At 42.4% G+C, this 27,181-nt stretch overlaps 2 protein-coding genes across 3 annotated transcripts in view; one reads left to right on the forward strand and one right to left on the reverse strand.

Annotated features, from left to right (window-relative positions):
• Positions 1 to 19,256, forward strand: tbx21 (T-box transcription factor 21). Its single transcript, XM_047609456.1, has 6 exons — positions 1 to 849; positions 11,285 to 11,439; positions 13,770 to 13,891; positions 14,041 to 14,199; positions 15,014 to 15,075; positions 15,410 to 19,256. Exons 1-6 carry the CDS (start codon positions 302 to 304, stop codon positions 16,227 to 16,229), a joined length of 1,866 nt encoding a protein of 621 aa, XP_047465412.1. The 5' UTR covers positions 1 to 301; the 3' UTR covers positions 16,230 to 19,256.
• osbpl7 (oxysterol binding protein-like 7) overlaps positions 19,135 to 27,181 on the reverse strand; it is a 16,969-nt gene continuing 8,922 nt past the window's right edge. For both annotated transcript variants that reach the window (XM_047609455.1, XM_047609454.1), the window contains 13 exons: positions 26,262 to 26,412; positions 25,914 to 26,020; positions 25,644 to 25,812; positions 25,196 to 25,342; positions 24,969 to 25,105; positions 24,125 to 24,262; positions 23,531 to 23,594; positions 23,358 to 23,436; positions 22,617 to 22,761; positions 22,374 to 22,524; positions 22,050 to 22,176; positions 21,583 to 21,705; positions 19,135 to 20,892 (listed from right to left, as the gene is read on the reverse strand). In XM_047609455.1, coding sequence (XP_047465411.1) covers positions 20,784 to 20,892; positions 21,583 to 21,705; positions 22,050 to 22,176; positions 22,374 to 22,524; positions 22,617 to 22,761; positions 23,358 to 23,436; positions 23,531 to 23,594; positions 24,125 to 24,262; positions 24,969 to 25,105; positions 25,196 to 25,342; positions 25,644 to 25,812; positions 25,914 to 26,020; positions 26,262 to 26,412 — 1,647 coding nt within the window. In that variant the 3' untranslated portion in view covers positions 19,135 to 20,783. The remainder of the gene's footprint in view (positions 20,893 to 21,582; positions 21,706 to 22,049; positions 22,177 to 22,373; positions 22,525 to 22,616; positions 22,762 to 23,357; positions 23,437 to 23,530; positions 23,595 to 24,124; positions 24,263 to 24,968; positions 25,106 to 25,195; positions 25,343 to 25,643; positions 25,813 to 25,913; positions 26,021 to 26,261; positions 26,413 to 27,181) is intronic.

Raw genomic sequence — 27,181 nt, forward strand, 5'->3', positions numbered from 1 at the left:
GCAGCGACTCCACACGTCAAAAAAGACAAGACAATCACCTGCTCGGGCCATTAAAAAAAAGTTCATAGATAAGCTGTGTAATAAGAGCGTCTGAGGGATGTTTCTATTTCTCTGAGCGACGGAGACACTGAATTCAGAACATGTCAGAGCGCTTTGAGTCATAGGTGATAAAGAAGAGTCCACGCTTAGCAGTTTTGTGAGTTTTATTTATTTATTTTTTTAAATTGTACATGATTTTATTCAACTGGACGCCTGCGCGCAAACTTATGACATTTGACACAGCCCGGGAGAGGGGCTGCAAATGGGCGGCATAGGTGGCAACCTCTACCTCAGCATGTTGAATGGGACTGAAACGCAAACTTTCGGAAAGAGCGTCGACATCAGCAGTCACCTCCACCGCGGCGGCAAGGATCTAGCCGAGTTTAAAATGGGCATTCAGGACACGAGGTTCTACTACCCGGACTCTGTACAGAGCGGACAGGACGCCCTGGGTCTGCCGTACCACTCCGACCAGGCGGTGGGAGGGTACGCAGCGCAGCCGAGCAGGTTTTACGCACAGACCCTCAGCAGCTGCCCGTACGGCAGCGTGCGGTCTCCGCCAAGGAGCGCAGCAGGGCAGGGTTACATCCCCGCGTCTGGAGACGGGTTTCATGCGGGCGGGAAAGACGTCTACACTCCTTCTGCGGAGAATTACCCCGCGAGCTTTCAGCACGGCTACCAGCGGCCACCTCTCTACCCTTTACCTGGGCTACAGGTGTGCGGGAAGACTCAGGCTCTGCTCAATAACTACCCGCTATGGGCCAAGTTCCACAAGTTCCAAACCGAGATGATAATCACCAAACAGGGGAGGTAAGTCCAACAGGCAACCCCAGAATCCTTTATTTACGCACTCATAACAGAAAAAAAACAAGAGTTGAGAAAAAAAAGGGGTTGAAGGAAATTGCAAATTTGCCACCGCTGCCCTTTTAGTACTTTCTAATTTACTCATTCACTCTTAACTTTACGATGAGAGGCACCACTTCACCACAGCAACCCCCCACAATTTAACTTAAAAGGCTTCTTACTGGGAATTAAATAACCTGTGGTGATCATAATCTAGGGGTCGTACTTGGCTCGTCTTTTTCTACAGTACAGAACTTTGCAGGTGCCACCTCCATCTCACTGGTCAGGTGACAGGCGTTGTTGGAAGCTTTCGAGTTGTAGTTAACAGAAAATGACAAATAATAACTTTGGGTGTAGCATAGTATATATATTGAATGTAATCTTTTAAACGCTGTTCTGCACAAAACTAGTCATAATCAAAGCACCTTTAAATGCTAGGAATTACTAGAAATTACCTAAATGCACACAAATAATTTAAACTGGTAAGAGAAGAATTACAATATTCAATTTTACGTATTTAACTGCGACTTTAAAGCTTTTTAACCGATTCAAAAAGTAGCCAAGAAAGTGGAGCCGATGCAGCTGCAGGCTGCTTGACTTTTTAAGTCACAGGGATTTCTTCATTTCACAGCAGTCACTCAACAACAAAAATGTCCTCCACTACACTGAAAAGCAGGCGCGTTATTGTTATTTCCATTCTCAGTGGAGGCACCACTTTGCCAAAATGCGGATTAATTTTTTTTTTTGTTTGTTTTGTTTTTTTTTGTTTGTTTGTTTGTTTTTTGAACACATCCCGTGTTTCGTCCATCAAAATCTAGAAATACCAATTCCCTTTTGGGGAATTTAATATTTAACGGGTTTCACAAAACTCAGTAGGAGTGAATGAAACTGTTCTGCATGTCTGCTCAGACAGAGAGGATGCCACCTACAGAGGCACTTTAGGATAATTAAAACTCAACACGATACTGTGCTGTCTTTTTTTTAATGATAATACCGAAACTGCGATTAAAAGAAAACAAACCAAACCAACAAACAAAAAAACTGAGCATGTGAATGCGTCTCAGGAGCATGCAGCTCTCTCAGCGGAGCACAGAGCTCCTGACCTGCAGAGGAAGAGACGGCGCTGCCGGGCCCCTCCGATAGGTCACCGAGCATTAAGACGCAGTCATGTCGATGAGCATTAATTCACTAATACGCGACACTTGTGTTTGACAGAAGGTTTCAGGCCATGGGTTTCTCATGGCTCGGATCTGTGCACAGGGAACAAATGCGCTGTCACATAATAGGACATTGATATTTACAACTGGGCTAGACCTGCTGAAGACCTACAAGTTCATTTAAATGACTTTAAAAAAATAAATAAATAAAATAAATCTAATATATATATATATATATCTTCACATCATACACGTGTTCTTGTTGATTTTATCTATTACCCTGTTTTTTTAAGGCAGGAAGAATAACAGTGTAGTAGCTTTAGAAGAATTTCAGTTTCAAAGCAGCAAGTTACCTTCTTGCAGCAGTCCCCTTTGACCTGTATGGTTTCTCTACACTTTCTGGATGACTTACTGAAGGGACTATTTTGAGTGCAGCTCAGTTTCTTTTTTGAAAGTCAGAAGTTCTTCTTAAGATGATTTTTTAAGATGCATTTGTTATATGTGAACAAAATACCACCACAAATGTCTGTCCTCATTCTTCAGATTTTGTTAAAAAATTTAACCTTCGCCCATTTTTTGAGTTTTCTTATCGTGTTTCGTATTTTTACCCAAGTGCGTGCGCTTTCTGTCATTTGACCTAGCCGTCCCTGTCAGTCTTCATCTCTCTGTCACCATGTAATTAATTATGATGTTAAATTCGATGGGCCTCAGAGCAAAGGGATACTCGCTAGACTTTTTGTGAACAAACATTGCACACAAAAAAAATAAAAGGCTCGGTGAACCCTGTGCGGAGGTGTAATCCTTCCACAAGTGACAAAAAGCATATTTTCATGTTGCACAGAAACCACAGACCTCATATTACGAAAATTTCAAATCTTGGTGATGAAACTGTTCTTTCCCTTTTACTTTTATCTTATATCTCCTATGAGTAGAGCCGCGGAACAGCAAGCGTTAGGAGGGAGAAGGCCAAAGACTTTTTGAAGCAAAACAACAACAACAAAAAAAAAAAGTTGGCGAAGTTGAGCAGAGGAACACTAAAAATAAAGGATGTTTCCTTTCAATATCAGAAGCGGTATCCTTCTTAAATTTTCATCCTGGGTTCAGGCTTCCACAATAATTTTGCTATGATTTTTAGAGTGGAGTCCGAGGGCCTGCAATGTTAATCAAAAAAAACTGGCATCTATAGGAGAAAGGGTGAAAGAAACTCTAGAGAAATGTAGAGAGAAGGGTCAAACACTGCTGAGGCTTTAGATGGCCACGCCGAGTAGGTGAGGCAGCTTTGAAGTGCAGGAAGTAAAAGACTAGATTCTCTTTTTTTCTCGCTTTCTTCAGTCTCCACTAGACGCTGGGTGTACAACCTGACAGATCTCTCAGAAGCTTGCTCGTGTACCACACCTGGGCTTTGAAATCTAGACACATTTTCACGGTGTGTAGCAAAAGGGGAGGGCGAATTCATCTACACTTCTCATGAGCTAAATTCAGATCACCTCACTTGTTGCCATTTCAGGCTCTCCTCGGCCTACGTTTGGTGCCCGTTTTAAGGCAACGTTCGCGAAACGATGTAACCAGCGTGTAAGCAAATTAATGAAGGCAAAGATTGGGAGTTTAGATGACAAATAATGGGGTTTTCTACGGTTTCAAAAAAGGCAAGTGACTAAAGCTGAAAAGAGAAAGCGATTATTTTCTCTGCGTTCAATTGTCTGGCCAATGTATCCTTCACCTGTGGTGTCTGTTCAGATATGAGTCAAGCCAGCGAACCTTTCCCTTCAATGGTTTCCAAGAAGCACATAAACTTAGAGGGAAATTGCTAAATTTTAGCGTAGATGCGCAGAAGTCGCATTTGGCCTTTTGCGTTGGCATGCAGCTCAAACAACAGTTTAAACGCTTCGGGAGCTTTAAAGATGGCGAGCAACTCACAAACAAGATGACCAAAGTTCTGCGTGTTCTAGGAAGGAGAAAGGACTGAGATCGTACCACAAAAACACCTTTTAGGGAAATAATGCAGAGCTAAACGTCAGACTCAGAGGAATCATGCTCATCTGCTCTCTCTGCTCCACTGACTCCAAACATGCATCAGTCTGATGATGTCTGGTAGTTCTGTAGAGAGGAAATATTCCTTTGATTTATATTTAGTTCCCGATACGTTTCTAAAGAGCAAGTGCAAAGCAGATAAAAGAACTTGGTGCTAACCAACACGCCGCCGTGCATGCCAAACATTTGGTGGCACTCCTGTTTTTAAGCACACTGTCAAAATGAAATGTAGGATTTATTTTTTTTTAATTTTTTTTTTTAAAGAACTACAGCCAGTAGGTTAGTTGAATTTTTGTCAAAAAACAGATCTCTCTTTAAAGAAGGTTTGTCATATTTTGAAAAAAAACAATGCATCACATCACCAAGGAAGTCAGAGTTGGTAAAGATCCTCACGTTTTAATACATTAAACGTGCAAATCGCAGGAAACAGCAGATTTTATTTATTTTTCGTCATTTTATCCCTCGCGCTTGCGGATACCTCTTCACGGGGGAATGTTTGGAAGTCATGTGCATTCATTCTTTTCTCTCTCTCTCTCTCTCTCTCCGCCTGAAAGCAGAAGTGGGACTATTTCAAGGTTTTGACGGTATGACCTGTCACTTCCTGTTCAGCTGTTTATGTTCATATGCAGCTTTTCGCAGAAACATCTAGTGCCAATATTTTCAGATAGCTACACGAGCACTTCCTCTTACCGTGCACATAAACTCCTTTAATAAGTTGGGTGGTGAAGTGCACCGCACGTTGAACCGCAGGACCATTCCTGCCGGCCTAAACGTTGTTGTTTCTCGCTGGAAATAAAGAGGCGTTGAGGTGTTGTGACTACCTTACCTGTATGTTTGTTCTTTCACTCGTTGGCGTCAGATCACACAGAAACAAAGGTTTGGCGCAGTTAATCTCTGCGGCGTAGCACTTAGTTGTTGTCCAAAACGATTAAAACGCATCAATGAGCCGCGCAATTACCCCATTACTTTTACTCCGTCCAGCATTACATATTCACTGTAGGAAATTAGGCCCTTGAGACGTCACTGTCGCAGACAGGAAGTTGGATGTGTTGAAGAACCACCTTGTTATTGGTTTTGGTCTTTCCAATTGGCTGTTGCGTTGACAAAAAGAAACCAACAACCTTGCCCTTTCTCCAGCATAAAAATCAATCGGATCAGGTGACACACTGCCCTCCAAAGTGGAAATTTCTGCACCTTAGTGACTGGATTCTGCGCAGTAAGTCAACCAGGAGTGTCTGCGTGTTAAAGAGTGCTTGTGTCCGGCAGCAGCTGTAGACTGGCATGTTTTCGTCACAGATGATCAAGCGTATGCACAGTGACAAAAACTGGACCTGAACTCCTGTCTGGATGAATCAGCGGGTGCGTTCATGTAGAAAAGTCCTCTCCCCGGTGAATACCCGGTCCCTCTTAAGCTACTGCAACTCATCCCCAGGACAAACCTTCCACCCTTCACATCCTCCCTCCACTCCACCCTCTGCTCTTTCCTTTTTCCCCCCGTCCTCCGACCTCCGCTTCCCCCTTCCGCGTCCTCCGCCTACCGCCAGCCCCCAACATCCATGTGGAGTTTAGTTTGATTTTTTTTTTTTTTTTTTTTTTTTTTAAATGTCACTGTCTCTGTATTACTGGCTGCTCCACCACACTCATCTGTCTCCATGTTATTTTTTTTTGTCTAAAACAGACTTCAGCTATGAGTCCTCATGTGCAAACACACCTGGATCACGCTGAGGGAGAACCAGACATTTGTTGTTACTTAAGTTTCTGTGAAATAGAACCCTACGCTGGCTGGTTGGTTAGGGAATTTATCTTGTAGTGGCAGCTTTGATTCCCCGTGGCCTCCGCAGCACATTCATGTATGTGCCCCTCAGCCTACTCCAAAGGCGGTTTCAGAAGTTTCAGACAACAGTTGTTTTTGCAGCGGCTCTGTCTGTCGCGTTAAAATTAAAACTTGTATGTGAAACACTGTAGTAAAAAGGCAGTTTAGCTACTGTACCTTTTGTTACCACAACACCACCGCCACACTGAAAATATCTGCACGCGAACATGTGTTCCTCATCTTCTCTCAGTGAACTCTGTACATGAAGCCTACGAGCCACCCCCACATGCAAATACCCCTCTGTGTTGTGTTTTCTTTGGTTTCCCCCCTCGCCGAGTTCTGATTTCCTATAAAAGGCCTCACTATAAGTGAATTGACAATATCAGTATAGAGCAAAAACGATAACTATTCATCTGTTATCTACTCTCGCAGTGTAGGTTGTTCTATTCATATGCTGAACAGCCAAGTTTCTGTTTTCACTCGTATTAAACGCTGCAGTGGAAGAAGAGCCCTTTCACCTGTTCTTTGCGAGCCACTAAAGGGCCGCTGCCATGATAGTGTTTCACCGAGAACTATGATTGATTGTTAAACTGGACTCGCAGTGTAGCCAGAAAGACCCAACTGGGACTGTTCAGTGTGTGGTTTTGTCTTACCAGTGAAGGGTAAGAAGAGTGTGCGACGGCCTGCAAGGATAAAGAGCACAACAGCACGCACTGGACCATATGAATGCTTCTTCACATACGCTCTCTGAAAGGTTAAGTCAGGAGACGTTTTGATGCAAGGAATAAAAATGGAAAGATTAAGTTTTTTTTTTTTTTTAAATAAAGTTAAAAAAAATTAAATTAAAAAGAAGTAGGCTCCCGCGGGCTTTAAAAACAGTACAATTAAGATAATATTTTTACAATTAAGATAATATTTAGGATTGATAAAACATGAGTGTCAGAGATCAGGACCCAAGAACGTGACACAAAAGGCAAGTTGAATAAAGTAAAAAGTTATCTTTGAAAAGGAAAAGGTAGGTTTAACAAAACAACTACTTAAAACTAGAAACCTGCAGCACAAACTGATGAGCATATTAGTTGTACGAGCAGCAGGAGCCCACTCTCACTCTGATATTCGAAATGTTGTAGTATTTATTTGTACTTTTATAAATTTGCTATGCAAAATGATACTCAGAAACTAAAAAACTTTTGTCCTACATTCATTTACCTGGTTGTTAGCTTCTCGACAACTGTTTGACTCGGTGGCTTCTTGATGCCAGCAGTTTACCAGCAGCTTATGGCTGACGTTACCACTTGAACGGCAAGCATTTTGGGTACACGACTTCCCATGTTGTAACCACAAGCTCACGAGGTTGCAATCAACTTCAACGGGTTGCCTGATGAGCAGACCTGAAACAGATGAGGAAGAGGGGAGGGGGGAGGGGGAGATCAGGTGATCAGAAGAGACAGAGAGTAGATTATAGGAACACAGAAACCCAATGGCATGAATTAATTATGAAAAGACTGTAAATGATTAGTGTAGTGTAGTGTAGGGGGCCTTCTAAGGGTCAAAGTTAGGGTTCTTATTTTACTTTAATCAATAAAGACTGAGCTGTTGTTTAGACAGGAGCAGATCACTCCTGGTTGTGCCTATAGGTGCCCAGGCACAAGTCTGCACCAGTGCAGGCAGAGAGGTAACCAAATCTGGTTTACCTGATCGTGGTTGCTGCTAAAGCAGGTTGTAGCAGCTGAGCTGTGCTCAAGAACAAACAGTGAACACATATAACAAAGCATTTTTCAGGCCAAGCACCCACAAACTGATGGAGAAATTAAGTAGGGACCCCCAACCTACCATATATGTTCTATATTAAACTCAACCCAGTGCTATTTATAAGTATGAAATATTTTGAATACTGAATTTGCATTCAGTATTAAGCTACATATTATAATATTATTTATTTTTTATTTCAAACATGTGCAACACAAGGGAGGCGGTAACGTCTTCTGACTCCATGTTGGATTCAGGTTAATGTGTATATAAAAAATTTAAATTGTGGAGGAAAATTAAAAAATATATATATATATAAATGTCTAATCAACCAAAGATTTTGCAACCCTTCTTGCAGTTCCTCTGCAGACCCCCTAGGGGTAGCGGACCCCCTGTATCTGCACAGATTTTCCCTAAACTGACATTGTATGGCTGGTTCATATCAGTCAGAGGGGTTTGCGAATGTTGTGCGAATTGCCAGGTAACTTTACTGTCACCTGGCAATGAGTACAAAAATGCTTTTGGTGACCCTTAGGGGGCGCTGTAGCTGGGTATTGTTGGATTGTTGGGGGGTAGATTAGTACTCACTCCATTTCACTCCATTTCACTCCACTTCCATTTACATTATGGGATTTCATGAACAAAGAGAAGATTTTTATTTAAATCAGGATCAGGATCAGGATCTGATCAAATAATAACCCTAAACCAATGTTATGAATTATCTCTCATACTTTCTGAATTTATTGTGTGCAAATGCAATACATGTAACAACCTCTTTTTGCTGTGCGTGTACACAGACTCAGGGCAATGTGCTCATAATTATCCTCAACAGCAATGTCAAGCCCTGCAGGTGTCACTGTAGCATGCTAACAGTAGCCCCAAACTCATTGTCTCTTTACACACCTGACTTCTTTTAACACTGCTAAATGACCCAGCTGCTTCAGGGCGGACACTGAATTTAAATTAGATGAATTTCCATCCAGGGTTGACGGGGTTTTGTAGTTTCTCTAAAGAACCCAGCAACATATAGCATTAACTTCACTTCAAACAATAAATTTTATCAATTTGTTCCACCCGCAAAGCAAGTGTTTCCGGAAAGGGTGTTTCCGGACAATGACTAATCTAAGCCCTGCACTTCATGTACACAGTGATCACTTCCGTACATCTCTTTTAAGTTAATTTCTAATGAAGAGCCAAATTCATTTCAATACTATAGAGTAGCGGTGCAAAGCCACCTCAGGCAGCACATGTTGTTTAAAAATACTCTCCATGTTGGACAAGTCAAAGGGATGGAGGGCAGCGGGAGTTACCCATCACTCATTACAAATGCTCCATAGCCTCAGGGGCTAAAACAGCTGGGCCAAATGTCAAACATGCTGCCCTGATTTATTTACACCAGCCACATTCTGGCAACTTCATATGGTCCCAGAGTACATCGTAGGTTTGTAAACAAGCATAGACTGAGAAAGAGAATCACATGAAGGAATTCTTCTGACAAGGTGGCCTCTGTGTGTTTTTTGGGAGAACACTAGTTCACTTTCTTGACATAGCCTAGCTAGCGTAGCTTAGTATAGAGGCTGAAAGTAGAGGGTAGCAGCTAGCATGATTCAATCTGAACCATTTGTGAGTAATTTGTGAGCTTTAGCAGTAGCTTTTCTTTAGCCTGGCTAGCATCATGGCTCTAGGGATTGTAATGTGTGCCTGCGGGACCGGCGGTAGGTCAGCTGGTCCACCACCTAGATTCAGTCTGAATTTTCTCAATAACTGCCTGATTTTGGAGAGACCCTTCATGGTCCCCTTTTAGTGATATATTTAAATAAACATATTTGATGAATTGTGATAAAATTCATTGTACCCAGAGGATGAGCCCATGCCTTTCCCTTTAGTAACACCACCATTTCAGTGGCTGTATTCACTTATTGAAATACCTCAATACATATTTAATGGATTGGCTTAAAATTTGGTAGAAACATTGATTGCACGCTGGGGATGAATGTTACAGACTTTGGGAATCCCCTGAGTTTCCCAGAAATGCCACCACCAACTCAATTACTGTTTATATGATGATATGTTTTTAGAAACATATCTTAATGCATATTTAATAGATTACCCTAAAATTTGGTGAAAATATTTATTGTAACCTAAGAGGGAATTCTAAATTTCAATTCCTCAGTGAGGTAACTCAGCGAGGCCAATTGTTTAATTTAAATATGATTATTGACATTACTAATATATTGCTTACCGTACGTCATTATAATAAGTTCTGCATAAAGGCTTCTGGCTCTCTGGCACGAGAGTATGCCAGTATATCAGTAGAATCTCTTGAATCAGTGCAACCACTGAAAGATGACACATCTTAGTGCCACCGTATGATAAGAAGTGAGGGAAAGGCCGTAAACAAGGTGATACATATGCAACGTATTTCCTCAGAAGGATTACAACATTCATGCATTTAGTGTTGCTTTGTGCTCTATAATGTAAAGTGAATGGCTCAGCAGGGTTTCCAACCCCGAAGCACCCTGGATGTTTAGTGTATACAGGGTCTGCATCTCTGTCAAGTCTGTTTGTAGCTTTGTGAATTTGGTGTCTTATTTTACTGTGTGTCTTTCTCTGGGTTTAACCCAGCTTCGCCCTCTCCTTCCTTGGACCGCGGAGCCACGGGACACCCTGACCTCCCGGTTACCTCGTCTCACTGAATCCCTCAGTGATCAAAATAAGTTCAGCAAGTAAAGCCCCAGCAATCAAGAGCATCTTCTGAGGCATCTTTTATTAACAGCAGCATTAAATATTCACCGACAGAGTCAGCCGTCCCCTCCACCTCTCATCCATTACTCCTACTCTGATTCTTCCGCTGCTGAAGAAACAGAAAGTCTTGTAGCCTTGACATTCAACCCGATATCACCTCCCTGCCTTACTTACAGCACATACATACCGTCATCCTCAAAGAGCTCGTGTAAAGCTGCTTGTCCGTCATTGGTATTGTAGGATTTTCACAAGGCACTTCAGGAACAAGTCTATATAAATATACAACGTTGAGCGTTGGAAGTAAGAAGTCATACTTGGCTGTTTTTCCACAGTGACGGTTGAAGAAGAGGCGTATAAATTAACTGTGCAATCAGCAAGAAATTAAATGTCATGACTTCATTGCTTCATCTTGCAGGTATTTAGAAGAATCAACTCATCATAAATTTGAACCCAATTTTAACAAAAATTTTGACTTAAATGAGCTGCTATACCTTCAATTAACTCATTAAATTCTCAAAGATTTGTCAATGCATAAGCACACTTCCCAGCATGCATTTCTGCCATAGTTTTTTTTTAACTGTTTTAAGGATTTTGTGTTTTATTTGCATGTGCTCTCAGGCAAAAAAGTCCCTGCATTCATTCATGGTGGTTTATGCTAATAAAATATTGCAAAATTTCAGTAGATCGCGTCACCCTGATAACAGTCGTACTTCTTGTTTCCTCAAAAGGTGCATAAACACTTTGAGTACTGATCAGATTTCAAAGGATAAAATAATGTTATCTAATTAAATTTATACCCGGACATTTTTTGGGGGGTATATTTAAAACAAAACATGTTGTTGACACATTTAAATGTCATGTAAACAGCTCCGCATGATCATGTGTGTTTTGTCCTGTGTTCATCCAGGAGGATGTTTCCCTTTCTGAGCTTCAACATCAGCGTTCTGGATCCGTCTGCCCACTATAACGTCTACGTGGACGTGGTTCTGGCTGATCAGCACCACTGGAGGTACCAGGGCGGCAAGTGGGTCCAGTGTGGGAAAGCCGAGGGTAACATGCCAGGTATGTTTCAAACGAAAACACATCATACAGTACGGTTCTATTACTGCAACATGGGTTTTAGAAAAGGACAAATTACCATACAGATTAGGAAGCATACATCAATCGGCCACAAAATTAAAACCACCGAAAGGAGAAATAAATTAAATAAATAACTGAACGTTTTGTAAAAATACAGTGTTTTGCTGGGAAACTTTCAGAACTGGAATTCATGTTACTTAGACACGTACCACCCACCAGACACCCCCGCCCCATAGCAATGACACTGCTTGATGGCATCAGCCATCCCCAGCAGGATGCAGCCTGACACAGACACGCAAACAGTTTAGAAACAACTCAAAAAACGTGAAAAACAACACAAGGTGTTGATCTGGCCTCCATATTCACTAGATCCCAAACTGATCAAGTATCCACCGAGGTCTGATCCACAGAGGCCCCCTCCTCTCAACCCATCGGACCCAAAGGCCCCCACTCACAACAACAAGGCTCATGTCCATTCTCTGATTAGTCACAACAGTTTTGGAGGCACAAGGGACGCCTACACAATATTAGTCACTGGTCATAATGTTATGCCTGATTGGTGTATATTGTAGCAATAGTGGAAGGTACGACTTTAAGGTATATGTAATTTAACTGATTCATTTCAGTTTATGCTGCTTTATACCTCCACGACACGACAAGTTTTGAACATTTAGTCCATTATAAGTATTTTAAAGCTTTAGTAATTAGTTTTGAAGTGTGGCTCATTTGAGACAAAAAAAAACAACAAAAAAAGTAGCCATCAAATTTTAAAGCAACCTGAAACCTCATATTTATCTCTGAGGTTTCCTGACTCATATTGAGAAATGATCACAAACTCTGGTCAATCTGTGGAGGAGGAGACAGACCCTCAGCTCAGTGCGTGCAAGAAAGAATGGAAGATTGCGAGGAAGTGGTTTATTTAGCAAATATTGATGCAAACCTACATGCAGACAGTGAGGCAGAGGAGACATGCATCATGATGCAACCCTAGAGTGAGAAGATTTTGTGGACATTTGGACTCTTAAATTATAGCTTCAGTTTAATTATAAAACATGTTCAAGTTCAACCGAATACATCTACTAGAATTAGCACATTCACTTCAGTCGGTGTTATTTTTAGCTGTATTACCTGTATCAAACCCTCTGCCTAAAATATTAGCAGCAACATGTTCATCTGAGAACTTCTTGATTCCAAAACCAATATAATGTCTCAAAAAAAAAAATACAAAACACATATGGAAGTATTAGATAAGTCAGGAGCAAAAAATGTCATTAGCAACTGGCTTTGGTAAACGCTTGTAAATATTAGCATCGTTGTTATATTAGGCCATGAGCAATTTCTCTATCTCATCTCTCATCTCATCTTCTACTATCATCTTCTAGTACCGCTTATACTCACTAGAGTCGCGGGGGCCAACATGAACAACCGTTTGCACTCACACTCACACAATTTAGGGCCAATCAGCCTAACGAGCATGTCTCTGGAGGTGGGAGGAAACCAGAGCACCCACGCAGACACAGGGAGAACACAAATCCCCCCCCAAAAAACAAGGACCAAGACAAGAACTTGGGAAACACAAGGAGCGCACAAGGTTCACAGAGCAGAGCAGAAGAACCATTTCCTCTCCTCCACCTTTTGTTCTTGTCGTTCACACCTCAGGGAAAAAAAAAGACAACATAAGAGAGAAATAGCAAGTCTGCCTAAGTTACATTTTATGTGTGATTGATGATAGACAAACCACAATTATATAAATGAGAGAAACTGTAAGGTGTTTTAACACATCTGCCAGGTGTTGTGGAAAGGTGACTACAGTTGTGGAAACTGTGGTGAAACAACTTCACTCAATTAGATTTAATATTTCACTTATGTGGTGTGCACATATAAGGTTAGCAGGTCATTGTGGTAACACTGTGAAAAATATTGGTGCTGTGATTGTATCCTGCCGTGCATTAAGGAGTGAAAACATCTCTTTTTGTGTTGATGAGGTTCAGAGGAACTGTGGTGCGTCAACTAGCTTTTCACCTTCCCACTTATCAAACCAAATTAGCATTTACATTTTTTTTGGTTTGTTTGTGGGCTAGTGACGTCTGCATCTCTTCATCTGGTGCTGACAACTCCCTATTCAAGGTTTTATACACAGCGGTTTCACCTCTAACATTTATATTTGCAAGTTGATCTTGACAGTTTTGCTCATTTAAGTGTGTGAAATAGCAAATAACAGCAGTTTTAGGGAGTCTATTTTAGATCAGCAGCTCTAAGGTGGATGATTCAGAGTGATAAATGTGACTCATGGTTTACTTTGGTGCACGCAGGGAACAGGATGTACATGCACCCCGACTCTCCCAACACCGGAGCTCATTGGATGAGACAAGAAGTGTCTTTCAGCAAGCTCAAGCTCACCAACAACAAGGGCAGCACCAACAATGTGGCGCAGGTACTATCCATTTACCTGTTATTTGTGTGTGCATGCAATGCCTAACAAAAACACTCCTTTGAAATCTGTGCAAATAAATTGGTGATGATCCTGTAGCAAAGTGAAATAAGCATCTAATTTGTTATTCTTTTTTTTTTTTAATCAAAAAGATGATAGTCCTCCAGTCGCTCCACAAGTACCAACCTCGCCTTCACATCGTGGAGGTGAAGGAGGACGGCTCGGAGGATCCCTTCCTCTCCTCCAAAGCTCAGACCTTCATCTTCCCGGAGACCCAGTTCATCGCCGTCACTGCTTATCAGAACGCAGACGTAAGTCATGATAACCGCAAGAAATTTGCTGCAAATCGTGGCCAACCACCTGGTTTCCTGACACAAGTACAGACGTGTGTTTTTTACTTACGTACAATGATTCGTGGGAAGAAGAAGAGTGATTCGGGTGCTGTAGTTAGCCTGGAAGCTAGACTAACTTCCCAGAACCACAAGATTTTTGAGGCAGAATATTTGGTCTGGAGTCACTACGTTGGGAACTGATTATGCTTCAATCAACAAAACGGTTTTAAGACTACCCGGTTGAGTGCAGGCGTTTCTTTCCTGTACAAGTTGAAATGCTCCAGACTTATATTCTGATGACAACCGAATGTGGCAACACCAGGCTCGGGGGCCGTAATTCCACCTCTTAAAACCTCTGTTGGACCATTTGATGATGTCAGGGTCGTGTTTAACTGCACACTATATATACTCTGAGTTATGCATACATCAAAAATGCATGCACATTAATTCACGTTCCTACTCTACATGCCAGCCCTGGTAAGAGTCACCTCAGCTGACCTGACCGCAGTAGCTAACTCCTCCCCAGTATCGCCTGTCTACTCTATATCTTCGACAGCTGTTCAAATATATTGTGCAAGAATCACTCTGAGCCAAGTCGAGATACACTCACTCAGATAATGCGCGTGTGCCCACACACTTTCTGGTTCTGAGGAGGAACTCTTTCCAATAAGAGAAGAAATTGCCTCATTAATTATTAGTCGGTGCCCTCCTCTCTGTCTGGTAAGCGATTGCTCACCCCCTGTTTTTCCTTTGCCTACGTTCTCTTACTGGTTTTCTCTTATTCCCTCCACAGATCACTCAGCTGAAAATAGACCATAATCCCTTCGCTAAAGGTTTCCGTGACAATTATGACACGTAAGTAATTTACAAAATAAGCGCATTTGAAAAGAGAAACGACTTATAGGTGGTAAGGAAGCTATCTTTGCGTGAACTTTGCATTTGCTCACCAAGAATAGTGAGAGCTGGTTCACCGCTTGTACTTAAATGTCTGTGAGTGCTCATGTCACCCTTTTTAATATTGAAATAGATGCAATTACTGCTCTGCTGCTGAAGCATGCTGCAATGAAAGGGTGTGAGGGGCTGTGAAATGTTTGATAGTTGTTTGAGGTTTGGGCAGGAAATAACACCTTCTTTTTTTCCTCTCCTTCTCACACTCTCTTCTCTTCCCCTCCTCTTACCTCCTGTCTAGGCTCTACGCACCTCCCGACTCTGATCGCCTCACCCCCTCCCCTACAGAGAGCCAGCAGCTGCTACCGGGGAGCTGCTACCCCCAAAGCTACCTCTCTGAACAGTACATGAGCCCCCTGCCCCAGAGCCGCTTCTACGGCCGCGACCCTATAGGCATGGGTCAGCAGCACAAAGATCCGTCTTCCAGCGCCGGCCCCCACGGCCGCTGGTTCCTGCCGCAGCAGCAGGGTGTGGCCCAAAATCGCCTCGACTTCTCCTCGTCCTACGACGGGGACTTCTCCGGAAACGGTTTCTACAAGCCCTTCCCACTGCAAACGTCTGCTCACCATGCCCTCAGCTACTACCCAGACCATCCTTTCGCATCTACTAGTGTATCTGTATCAGGGGCCACCCCGGCGGGCTGGAGCACCACCCGGCCCACTCCGCAGTACCTCACTCACCCCAGTAAACCGGGCCCCAGTCTGGGCTGGTTTAGGCCCATATCTTCCTCCTCTTCCTCCTCATCATCTTCAACGTCACCCGGCAACCCCAGGCTGCACCCCCCCACGCTCCTCGAGTCCCTGCAGCCGCCGCTGCTGCAGGATAAGCCCAAAGACACTGTGGGAGTGGTGACCGAGGACCACTGGCTGGAACCGCCCTCGGTGAAATCAGCAGACTCGGCCGACTCGGGCCTGTTCGAGGGCGGCATTGGCGACAGCAAGAAGAGGAGGGTATCCCCCTACACGTCCAGCACCGAAAACTCCCCGCCTCCGCGCGGCGGAGAGGTCTGTGAAAAAGACAGCAACAGCGATGCAGACTACTATGGCTACTACCCCCACTGAAGATCTCACACATCGCCACAGCCGCAAAACAGTTTCTCCCAACACCTTCCCACTCCACCCTCATGGACACCAGCCTGTCCAGTCAGGTCATAATGAAGGGCTGGAACAGCCTCGGTTTTTTGCTGCAGACAAATACCAAAACCACATGACAAAACATGCAACCTCTTTTCATGTCACCTCACCAGAGTCCACACACAGTGTGGCCAGTCGCTCTATAAAGTCCCCTCTCAAAAGTGTCAGATGAGAACAGGAGGAACTTTCAAAGTTAAAGGTAGCAATGAACACAAATGGATGTGACTGGGACTCTGCCCTCGAGTCACATAAACACCAAACAGACGCGCAGACCTGTGACTTTAGCCTTTGAAACATCTGGAGATTTGAAAAAAAATAAAAGATCTGCATATCTGCTTGCTGACAGACGCCTGCAGGGATTGTCTGTTCTTTCTGCATCAAACACTCTCTCTGTCTCCTTTGCTCTGTCTTGTCTATGTCTGTCTCTCCCTTCTCACCCTCAACTGTCCGCGCGCGCTATGCGCTCACATTCATTTCCCCTGATGATCCAGAGCAGAATTTACACCATAGGCTGACCAAACATGACCCGAATACGCTTAGTTCAGCTCCCACTAGTGGTCTAGAAGGGCATCGTGGGCTCCCAATTACTGGTGTCAGGGGGTTAAGTCAGCTTAGCGAGCACATGTTCTGAAGTGAGGATAATCTGTTTCAACAACGCTGGGACGACCATTTGTGTGTATACGTGTGCGTTAAGTGAATCGGCAGAAATAGCACAACTGGAGACAACACATCTCACATGTTTGAAGGAAACAGGGATGAACTCAGCTCTGCAAAAACTAATAATAGTCGGGATTGATAATGAAGCAAAACCTTTTCAAGATGTGTTGGTTGCAGCCTCTCAAATGTTACTTTTCTTTGTCAAACATGCTAGCAAGCTGACTACAACTTGATTTCTGAATGTGTATCAGTTCAGAACAAGCGTAGCAGCAGATTTAAAGCATGAAGATGGTGGATACGCATTCGGAAAAGGCCTTTATTGTGATTCCAATTTGTAAAAAACCTGCTATTCCCTGTCTTTAAGATGGCAGGCCAAAGGAAGAGTCGGTAGTGCGAAGGACGGTGGATTAAGAAATCCAAAAATCCAAAAAAGAAATGTTGCCAGTGCTGCCTCAAACATTGGGAACTTTTCTCCATTTAAGTGTGACTCTTTCTGTCATTTTTCAAATTTAAATACATGAATTAAAGATTTAGCAGGGATGTGCTTCTTGGCTGCAAACGTAAAAAAAAAAAAAAAGGCTGGCTTCTCACTCTGGTTTGATCAGAGGGAGTATTTCAGCTGAAACCCACCCCTCTGTTACAATCACTCGATTTGGAAACGCTCCTATTACCATAAACAAACAAAGCTCACGATCAATAGCAGCGCAGACAGCCAATGTAACTGGAAAAGTGTTGGCAAAGAGAAGTGAGATTACATTAACAGAACAGTGACACATTCTAACCTGTGCAAACTGGAGAACAAATTTGTGGATGGATAAGACTGATGAGATGCCCTAATTTATTATACTTTAATGCCATACAGTAGGAGCAGAGCACGGGTCCTGCAGACGTGTTAAAAGTGGGTCACTGTGAATAGCTGCAGGTAAACAGACAGGTCACTGTCACCTTCGGATCACAATAAACAGGAAGCACAAAGTGACCAGACAGACACTCCGAATTTCCCCCTTAGTCCTCTGGTCTATCATGTGGTGACAGTGCCTGACAGAGGCCCGGCTCCCAGCCAGGTGACAGAAATGAAGAGTGAGGCTCCAGTCGGCGCCGATCAGAGACCCGCTCTTCATTCCCCACCAGGTGCGCTAATGGTCCCAGACAACGCTGGGGGCGACAAGCAGGCCAGTTAGTCTTTACGGAGAGAGGGAGAAAGAGAGAGAGAGAGAGGGGTGAAATTACATGTGTTGATTCAGTTCTGAACTCCTGAAATGCTTAAATGTTGAAAAGCCGTTGAGCTGCAATGTGCACGAGGTCAAAACGCACACGTCTGCGTATTTGTCACGAATATATATTACTGTTTGACCATTGTTAAGGAATGTGGAATGTGTAATTTGGTGAAATCAAAAATTAAGACATGTAAAAACAAAAGCATATAAAAAGAGAAAAAAATCAAATAGCACTGAACATACTGCTAACATCTAGCATAGCATTGCTAAAAGCTAACCAGGCTCTCTGATATTAATGTTACCTTATTTATTAAACTTTTAAATTATATATATATGTCAGAGAAAAGGGTGACGATTCTAATTTCATGGGGCTGCGTGATGGGCAATTCATGTTTCAAGTGCAATTAATAGAACCTAAATTAGTTTAATGACGGCATTGTAGAAACGGCTAAAAGTTTTTTTATGTGAGCGCTGGTCTGTGGGCGATGTTGGTTATTTATTCTATGTACTGTGGTTTGTGTGACACACTGGAGTGACATTGCATCTGAAGGAGTGCAAGGGCTCACAAGAATGGACGCAGAAAAAAGAGAAAAGAAAAAAAAAGAAACCAGATATCTCAGGAACGCCCCCTGCTGGATATCTCAGCTCATTACAATGAATTTCACTCCTTGCTACCCCGATGTCAAACCTCATTCACCTCCATTTCCCCGCGAGTCTGTGTTTCCCCTGAACACACACTTTCCTTTCCCGTGGTGAGAGAATAAGACTGCATATCTCCAGAGATTTTACCATGTAGTGTGGAAACAGAGGAGCGAACAAGGGAGATCAGACAGCTCAAGCCACAAGCATGTTGTGTGTGATCCTTGTGCACTGTTTATATCGAAGGGTCCTTTTCATTAAGAGCTTAAAGACATTGCAATGCAGAAAAAAATAAAAAATAAAAAAGAATGAAGATTTCAGGAGGGGGAAATCAGAAGCTGTTATTTATTACAGGGTGCAAAACTGTGCATTGAACTTTTGTTTTTTTTTTTGTTTTGTTTTTTTTTATTCCTGAAATTAAAGCATACACTTGGCAAATCCCGACTGCTCTGATGTGCTGTTTTTATTTAACGGGAAGTTGAACTACTGAAGCTTTCTGAAAGGCTTCAGGTCTGTTTTCCACACCAATAAAATAAATAAATAAATAAATAAATAACACTGGAGTTGTGATGAGAGTTTAATGTACTGTATAAATACAGTATGCACATGTTTCCAACCAGCTGGATGCTCATTTTACTATTTTGACATAAAAATACAATATAATATGTTAAAGTTAATTGTGTGCCTATAGTTAACTTTATTTTAATAGATCAAAAAAAAAAAAAAAAAATCAAATAAAAAAAACATAAAATAAACAGTTTTCTGACGATGCTACGCTGCCAGACTTTTAATATTAGCAGTGATCAAAGTTTTAAGACAAATACTGTTGCAAAACTTGATCAATGAAACATCCTTTGTTAGGTAGGCGGTAACATCCTCAGCATCTTCGTCAGTTGTGCACCTTTATATGGTTAAAGTATGTTAATGTTTATGGTAAATGTAATAAATATAAAGCGAAGGTTGAATTAGTGTGAGAGAGGGCTTCATGGTAGTTTGCTTTAACACAGGTTTGACCTAATAGAAGTTTACCACCATGTTTGACCCCAAATAGATACAGTATATCCTCACATTTGTTTTTAATTTAGCGTTGTTGTAAGCAAGTTGTATCTTATTAGCACAATAAGAAGTTGCAAAGAAATATTATCAATCACAAAAACTCATGTTTGTGCATGAACGTAAGTGGAATCTTTGCTCTGGTGTAACTCTATTTTTGGTTTCCACCAACTCCTGGGGGAAAATATCTGTCTCTTTAGCGGCTAAATGCTCCACTGGGTTCAACAGCTCGCTGGTGACTGTGTGTCTCCGTAGTGTGGAGCCGAGCAGGTGAAGTGTAAAGTCGCTGGTGAGAGATTTTTCACCGAAAACAACACAGTGAGAATGAAGCGATACGTTGTAGGCCGGACAGCTCAACGATAGAAACAGATGGAGCACGAAAAGCAGTTTTAGCTGATAAATCTGCGCAGGTTCATCCCTGTTTTTTTTTGTTTTTTGTTTTTTTTTGATGGAGATAATAGCTGCTTTAAGGCTATAATCTTTGCTGCCCATTCCCGATGTTAATAACCTGCCAGAAAAATACAATTCTGACGGATTTCAAGTAATTTGACTATTTCAAGTTTTAGTATTCAGAGTCTGTGCCACATGTTGAACAGAAATGTGTAAAATTCACAAAAATATATATAAATGCATATATATATATATATATATAGAAGTAATCTAAAAAAAAAAAAAAGATAAATAAAAGCATTAGAAAATGTGAAGTTCTTTCTACGTTTGCTGGTTAACTCATGACAGGTTTCCCATGAGCCAGTCACGGGCATGCACAAAAAAGAGAGCGATGAGCAGCACTATCGCCACTCTCTCTCGGAGCGGGTCATGTATGCTGTTCAAAATATCCACGGCTGATATTTTTCAATCTCTTTCTCTCGCTCTTTCTCTCGTGTGGTTTCGTCTGCACGTCGCTGCCATCTCGTCACCACAGAATCGTGTTGTCAGTGTTAGCAAAGCCTGGATTCTCTCTGAGCCCCCAGTAAGTCCCATTCGTCAACCAAACATCCCGTCCACAGGAGTCTCTGGCTTTCCTGAAGAAAAAGAAGAAGAGGAGTAATCATTCACAAACTTTATAACTCACCGTGGTAAGAAAACAATAAAAAAAAAAGTTATTGATACTGTGGGAAAACTTTGGTCTATGCAAACTGTATGCAGGGGAACATGACTCAGTGTAATATGCGGCCTCGTGACTGGCTCAGCAGCAATAGGGGCGGGTCCTACTGTGTACAGGAGGCTTAGATTGTGCACTGTAGTCCAGTCATCTGTACTACTGTGATGCTATGTGTGAAACTGTGCGTTGTTGAGACAGCTCCTGTATCGCTGAATGAGTGAAGAGCTGACTGAAAGATGACCTCTTCTGCCTACATTTATCCCATTACTAAAATATGTTTGATTCATGTTAATGTGTATTTACAGAAATTTAAATTTGTGGGGGATAATTTAAATATATACAAAAAAATGCCTTATCAACCGAAGATTTTACCCCCCTGCAGTACCTCTGCAGACCCCCTAGGGGTCGCAGACTCCCTGTTGAAGACCTATGACACAATATATGCAGACATACAGTCCATGCAACCAAACGTTAAGGTTAAAGTGTAACAGTATTAACATTAGTAATTATAAAGCAAGAAGTTTATGACGTGCATGTGTTGTAACAAAATTATTATTGCTGACACAGTTTGGAACTATCCTTCTGTGAGCAGGATTTTTAACACACTTACTTGAAAAATCGGGGAACATGCTCTTCGCCCCTTTTGGAGAGCTCTTTTCTCCGCTCCCTCTGGAATTCCTCTAAAATGTCTTTCTTTTTGTCTGCTTCCTCCACTTTTCCCTCCTCGAGCATTCTGAAAGAGGTTCGAGCAATGAATGAATGACTGCAATGATCTGCTCGTAGGTCTGTGTCTTTTAGAGCAGCAGTCTTCAGCGTTTTTCAGGCCAAGGACCCCCAAACTGATGGAGACATTAAGTAGGAACCCCCTACCTATTTATCCCTTTACTATAATGTGTTGGATTCATATTAATGTGTAGTTAAAGAAATTTAAATTTGTGGGGTAAAACTAAAAAAATATATAAAAATGTCTAAACAATCAAAGATTTTGCAACACACCTGCAGTACCCTCACAGACCCCTAGGGGTCACAGACTCCCTCTTGAAGACCTATGTTTTAGAGCATCTGAAGACTTCTCACCTTTGGTCTGGGCGCAGGCGGGTGTCTGTAGGAGGCAGGAGAGTCTTCAGGTCAGGGGTGAGTTCATTCAGCTCCATGGCGAAGGTGGAGAAGCCGTAGTACAGCTGGTGATCCTTAGGCTGGGGATCTGTGGGCAACGGAAACCTCTCAGGTGAGCTGCTGCGCAAACGTGACTCTTGGATTTAAGCTGGCTAGTCATTTGGCAGCAGGAGCGCTTAATCATTTTACTTCCGTTTAACTTCCCACCTCTAAAGCAGAATTTCTGTGAATGTCGACACGTGGCTGAGACGACTAAAAACAGTGACGTGTGTCTGTGGAACTCACTTGGCTTCCAGATACATTTTGGAGTCGGCAGTGTGTCACAGAAGATGCCCTCGTGCCACAGACCACCGAACCGGTGAATGACGCTCCCACTCTGGTCCAGCACCGTGCCCTGCACCTCGTTCTTGATCGTGTCTGAGCCCCAATAGCGAGACTACAGCAGAGGAAAACATGGCAATGAAACCAGCTGACAAGAAACGACAGAAGACAAAAGGGCCGAGTGGTGCAGGAAGTCATTCTGTTCACCTTGACGAAAGTTATCTTGCAAGTGCAGACACTGCTTGCGAGGTTTCGGATGGTCACCTCTCCGTAGTGCTCCAGATATCGCTGCTGGCTGAGCACATTATGGATGCAGGTGACTACTTTGTTCCACTCGTAGTGGTCTCCATACCTGGACCAAACATCAAGATTCAGCGTATTAAACATTTAGCTCCTCAGATTTGTGTCTTGATTTCACTGAAATATTTGTAGTTGTAACAATTTATGCAAAAACAATCAATTTAAAGTTGTTATTTTTCAATTGTTGTGGAAGCTATTTACATAAACTTTGCATTATTCAGGCTCACCTACTACTACATGTTGAGTAGTCAATGTTTAAGTTAGCTTAGATGCCAACAATTGCCAATAATAGGCGGTGAACTATTCTCAAAACGCTAACCAACAGCACATGTTTTTTGACACCTTTTTTTGTTTTTTTGAGGACGGTTCACTTACGCTAAAGCCTCATAGCATGTTTGAATTGGCTTCCCGGTGTAGGTACCAGCTCATAACTGGTACAAATAAGTCAAACCGGAAATTTTAGCTGTCTTAAATTCAGTTCACTCTTCTAATATCAACACAAGTAATTTTGCAATATGAATATAAGGACACTCTCACTGTACATTATCTTTAGGAGCTCAGTCAGTCAATATCAGCAAGAGAAGACATTAGCATCTAGCTAAACCTCTTGTAAAATATAATTTTCTGCATCTGTGCAATTTTTTTTACCTGGGAAGAGTCACATTCACCATTCCTGTTGGCAGGATCTCCAGTGACTTCCCCCAGAATTTATTTTTCCATCTTTGGTCTGTTGGGAGATATAAACAAAGCGTTGATGACACTGCATCATACATGTACAGCTGTGATTATGACACTAAACTAGCATCAAAGAGAGTTTTCACCTTGCCAAAACGAGAAGTTTTCTGAGTCCGCATGGCAGGCAGAGATGGGCGGATGGTGGCAGACCTATGAAAGTACAAACAGACGCAAAATTATACATAAATCGACTTTAACAAAGAGACAAGATGCCCAGAGAAGAGAAACAGTAAAACTACAACTGAATGAAACACACATATTATTTTTAATATTTTCAATACTAGTGGTTGCACTGCCTCATCAGGCTGTGTAAAACATTACAAGCTGCAGCATCAGTGAATCACTTCATAACAAGTTGCTGCCACAATAATAGCCAACAATCAAGCTGAAACCATGGCAACTAGACTTAGTATAGTTTCTTTAAGAAAGATATTATATATAATATTTAAAATCCGACTCCCCATCCAGTCTTTGAGAACTGAGGATGCTACTTGGATGAAACATCTCATGCAGACATCATTGTGTCAGCTATTTTTTGGGACATACCATGACCTGGATGACTGAGAATCTTCACAGACATACTTAAACCATCATGCCTTACAAAGTACATCTGCGATCTGTTTGAGTAATCAAGAGTTTTGTTGAAGGACTGTTATTATTGCCCAACTTGAATGAGATACCTGCTCACTGATGAGGCGGAAACCTCTGTCCTCCCTGACGCACTCGTAGGTCTCCCCCAGCACCGGGTTGAAGGGCTTGTAGCGGTTTCTGAACGCTGCAGTGGAGTAACCAGAGATGGCGAAGGCAGCAATGTACACCTGCAAGAGATAAAATCAACAACATTCAAACTGAAATCTTCTTCTTTTTTTCTCAATATCAACTGCTTTTATTTAATTATTTAGTTAGTTTATAGAAGCACATCATGTAAACAGCAAAGAGGACTGCAGATGGTATAGCCTATATATTTATCTTTATCTCTCTGCCTTTTTAAAATCCAGCAGAGCAAGTGCACACAACTTCTCTTACAAGTCCACTTATGAGTCTCCTTACTCATGTACTTGGATCTCACAGTTTTTAAACTAACTTTTCTTGTATACAGTAACTCAGTCCAGAGGCAGTAAGTGTGTAGATCTGGAGCTATTTGTGCTTATGGCCGTTGTCATTTTTATTTTTAAAGTATTTGTAGGTGTTTTGTGTATTGCTTCACTTCCTGCCTGTGTTTTCATTTCCTTTATCCTTTATATCCTTCCTATATCCTTTATCCTTTATGAAAATGGAAGCCCTCCTCCTCTTTAGTTTGACTTTATTTTGGATTTCCTGTATACTGTTCCATTCAACTGACTTTTGGCACATAATGCAGTTTCTTTTCTGTGTGTGTCCTGCATTTTGGTCCTACCCACCTTTAACTATACCTCAAATCTGACAATCGGGGTTTTCATATCATATAAGCTTCCTTGTTAATTAAAACTAATGAGTAACAACATGTGTGTGTAGTCTGGAAAAAAGTCTGAAAAAGTAACTTGCCATTCTCTGGTAGGGGTCTGGTGTGTTGCTGGCCGTATCCAGCAGCTCGCTGTACTCCAGCTCTTCACACAGCCGCTGCAGCAGGTTGACAGGCTCGTTGAGAGCAGCCGGCATGGACACGCGAGCCAAGTCTTTACCTAAGGAGAGATGCCACACACACACGAGGCCTCAGAAAACTGCCATTGTTTTGTTTCTAGTTCTGTGTGGCTTCAATAATCGGTTCTTGCCTATGTTGTTGTAGAGGATAGCCATGAGGCCCACGTGGCTGTTATCGGGACAGTGAGCAGGAAGTTTTGTTCGGCGCCCCGTGGACTTGGGGACAGCGCTGTTTGGAGTTCGTGAAATGCTGGCACGGTACTTCCTCGTCGCCGATGCTGTAATGTTGGTGAGAAATAATATCAATGAAGCTGACAGCCGAGACTGGAAATATATCTCTATATCTCCATGCTTACAATGACCATGATAACTGAGATATTTGTCCAGCGTTTTCCTTTAGTGCACGTTTAAATGCATTTGGTCATCAATCAAAGAACCTGAATTTAAATTGTGACCTGATAATAAATTTAAACAAAGGGTCACCAAAGGAGCATCAACATTTCTAACCATGTTTGTTACCTCGATGTGCTGACAGTTACGGGTAAAAGAAAAGACAAAGACTGGTGCGGATGAACCTACCATGTCCTTCCTCTGGCTCTGAGTTGGTTGTGCTTCCATCGCTAAGTCCCGACTCGTCAGACACCTCAGAGGAGCTGCCACAGAGGATGTCATCGCTGGCGTCAAAATACTCCGCAGCAGAGTCTGCAACCGAAGGAGGCCCGTGGGACGGGTGCCTCACCGCCGCAGGCTGATGACGGAGGAGGAGGAACGGGGAAGAACAAAGACGACCAGTCATTAGACATCAAAAACAAAATCCCGTGGGGAAATGAGGTCTGGCATTATTCTTACATCAGCTAATGTGTTGGACTGGTGGATGTTGTTGGTTTCCAAGACCTCCTGCAGTTTCTGTCTCTCCTGAGATAGAGTCTCATGCACTGATTTCAGGGAGGCGAGCACTGAAAGAGAAGAAGAAGATGGGAAATTAGAATTTAAAGCTGCTCGTGTCTTTGAATAAAAAAGTATAATTACAAGAAGAAATACAGAGTTAGTGAGGAGTAAAAGTCTAATTACAGGCTAAATTAAGACGAAATGCAATTAAAAGAAAACTTCTTAACCACCAGATCTGCAGCCTCCACTTACATTTTCCACATATTTACTTCAAAATGAACTTCTTTGACCTGTGTGTGTTTTCCTGACCTCGTAGTGACATGGCGCAGATGTCCTGCTGGATTTTCTTGCCCTCGGGCGACGTGACAGTGGGAGGAGACAGCTGAGAGTAGACGTAGTCGGGGATGGAGGGGACTGATGCACCGAGGTGGGACGAGGTGTTCAGGTGACTGGAGGACAGCTGTGAGGTGAACAGGAGGGGATGGAGGGGTGGGGGGAAGGGGGGTGGCGGTTGAGTCGCTGGTGAATTTAACTGTTCGCTTGTTATCTGTCAGATCGCATGCAGATGCTACAGTTGTGTTAAGTTATCCAGCGCGGAAGGTTTCAGGCGCCAGGAATCTGGAGGGATTATTATAGTACGCGGGGGTGTTTCAGACTGTAAATGCATACTGTCCAACATGAAAACGTCCTCATGAGGTCTTTCTTACAGCCAGTCTTTGGTCTGCGTGTCAGTCTATCCAGGATCTGTCGAGCACAGGTGTAACTAATTCAACTGCACTGTAAAAATGCACTGGGGCGAAGGATAATTGGACGCTTCCTCGTGCAAACTGTAATTATTTCATGATGATATTTTTAATTCAGTTGTCCCAAATAGAACTAAGTCATTGCTGATGTTAGTATTAGTTCCACCTGTGCTTTCCCTGCAAATTAAACTCAACACTGAGAGGGAGGTGATGCAAAACTAGATGTATAATCTATATAATTACAGTAATCTAATCAGGGACTTATTTGCAATTAGGGTGGCTCAATCCTGAACTTCTAGTACTAGAGTGCTGCAGGTTTTCCGTTCTTTCAGGGACTTAAAACATGATCCCTTGATGGCTAAATCAAGTGCATGTTTGTTTGGGCAGAAAGGAAACCATCCCAGCTGCAGAACTCTGACAGACAGACAATCAACACTGCTGTGGGATGGGATCAAATACTACAGCAGAATCTAAACTAAAAGCAGG

Source organism: Mugil cephalus, chromosome 16 (assembly GCF_022458985.1).
Source record: "Mugil cephalus isolate CIBA_MC_2020 chromosome 16, CIBA_Mcephalus_1.1, whole genome shotgun sequence".
Classification (NCBI taxonomy): domain Eukaryota; kingdom Metazoa; phylum Chordata; class Actinopteri; order Mugiliformes; family Mugilidae; genus Mugil; species Mugil cephalus.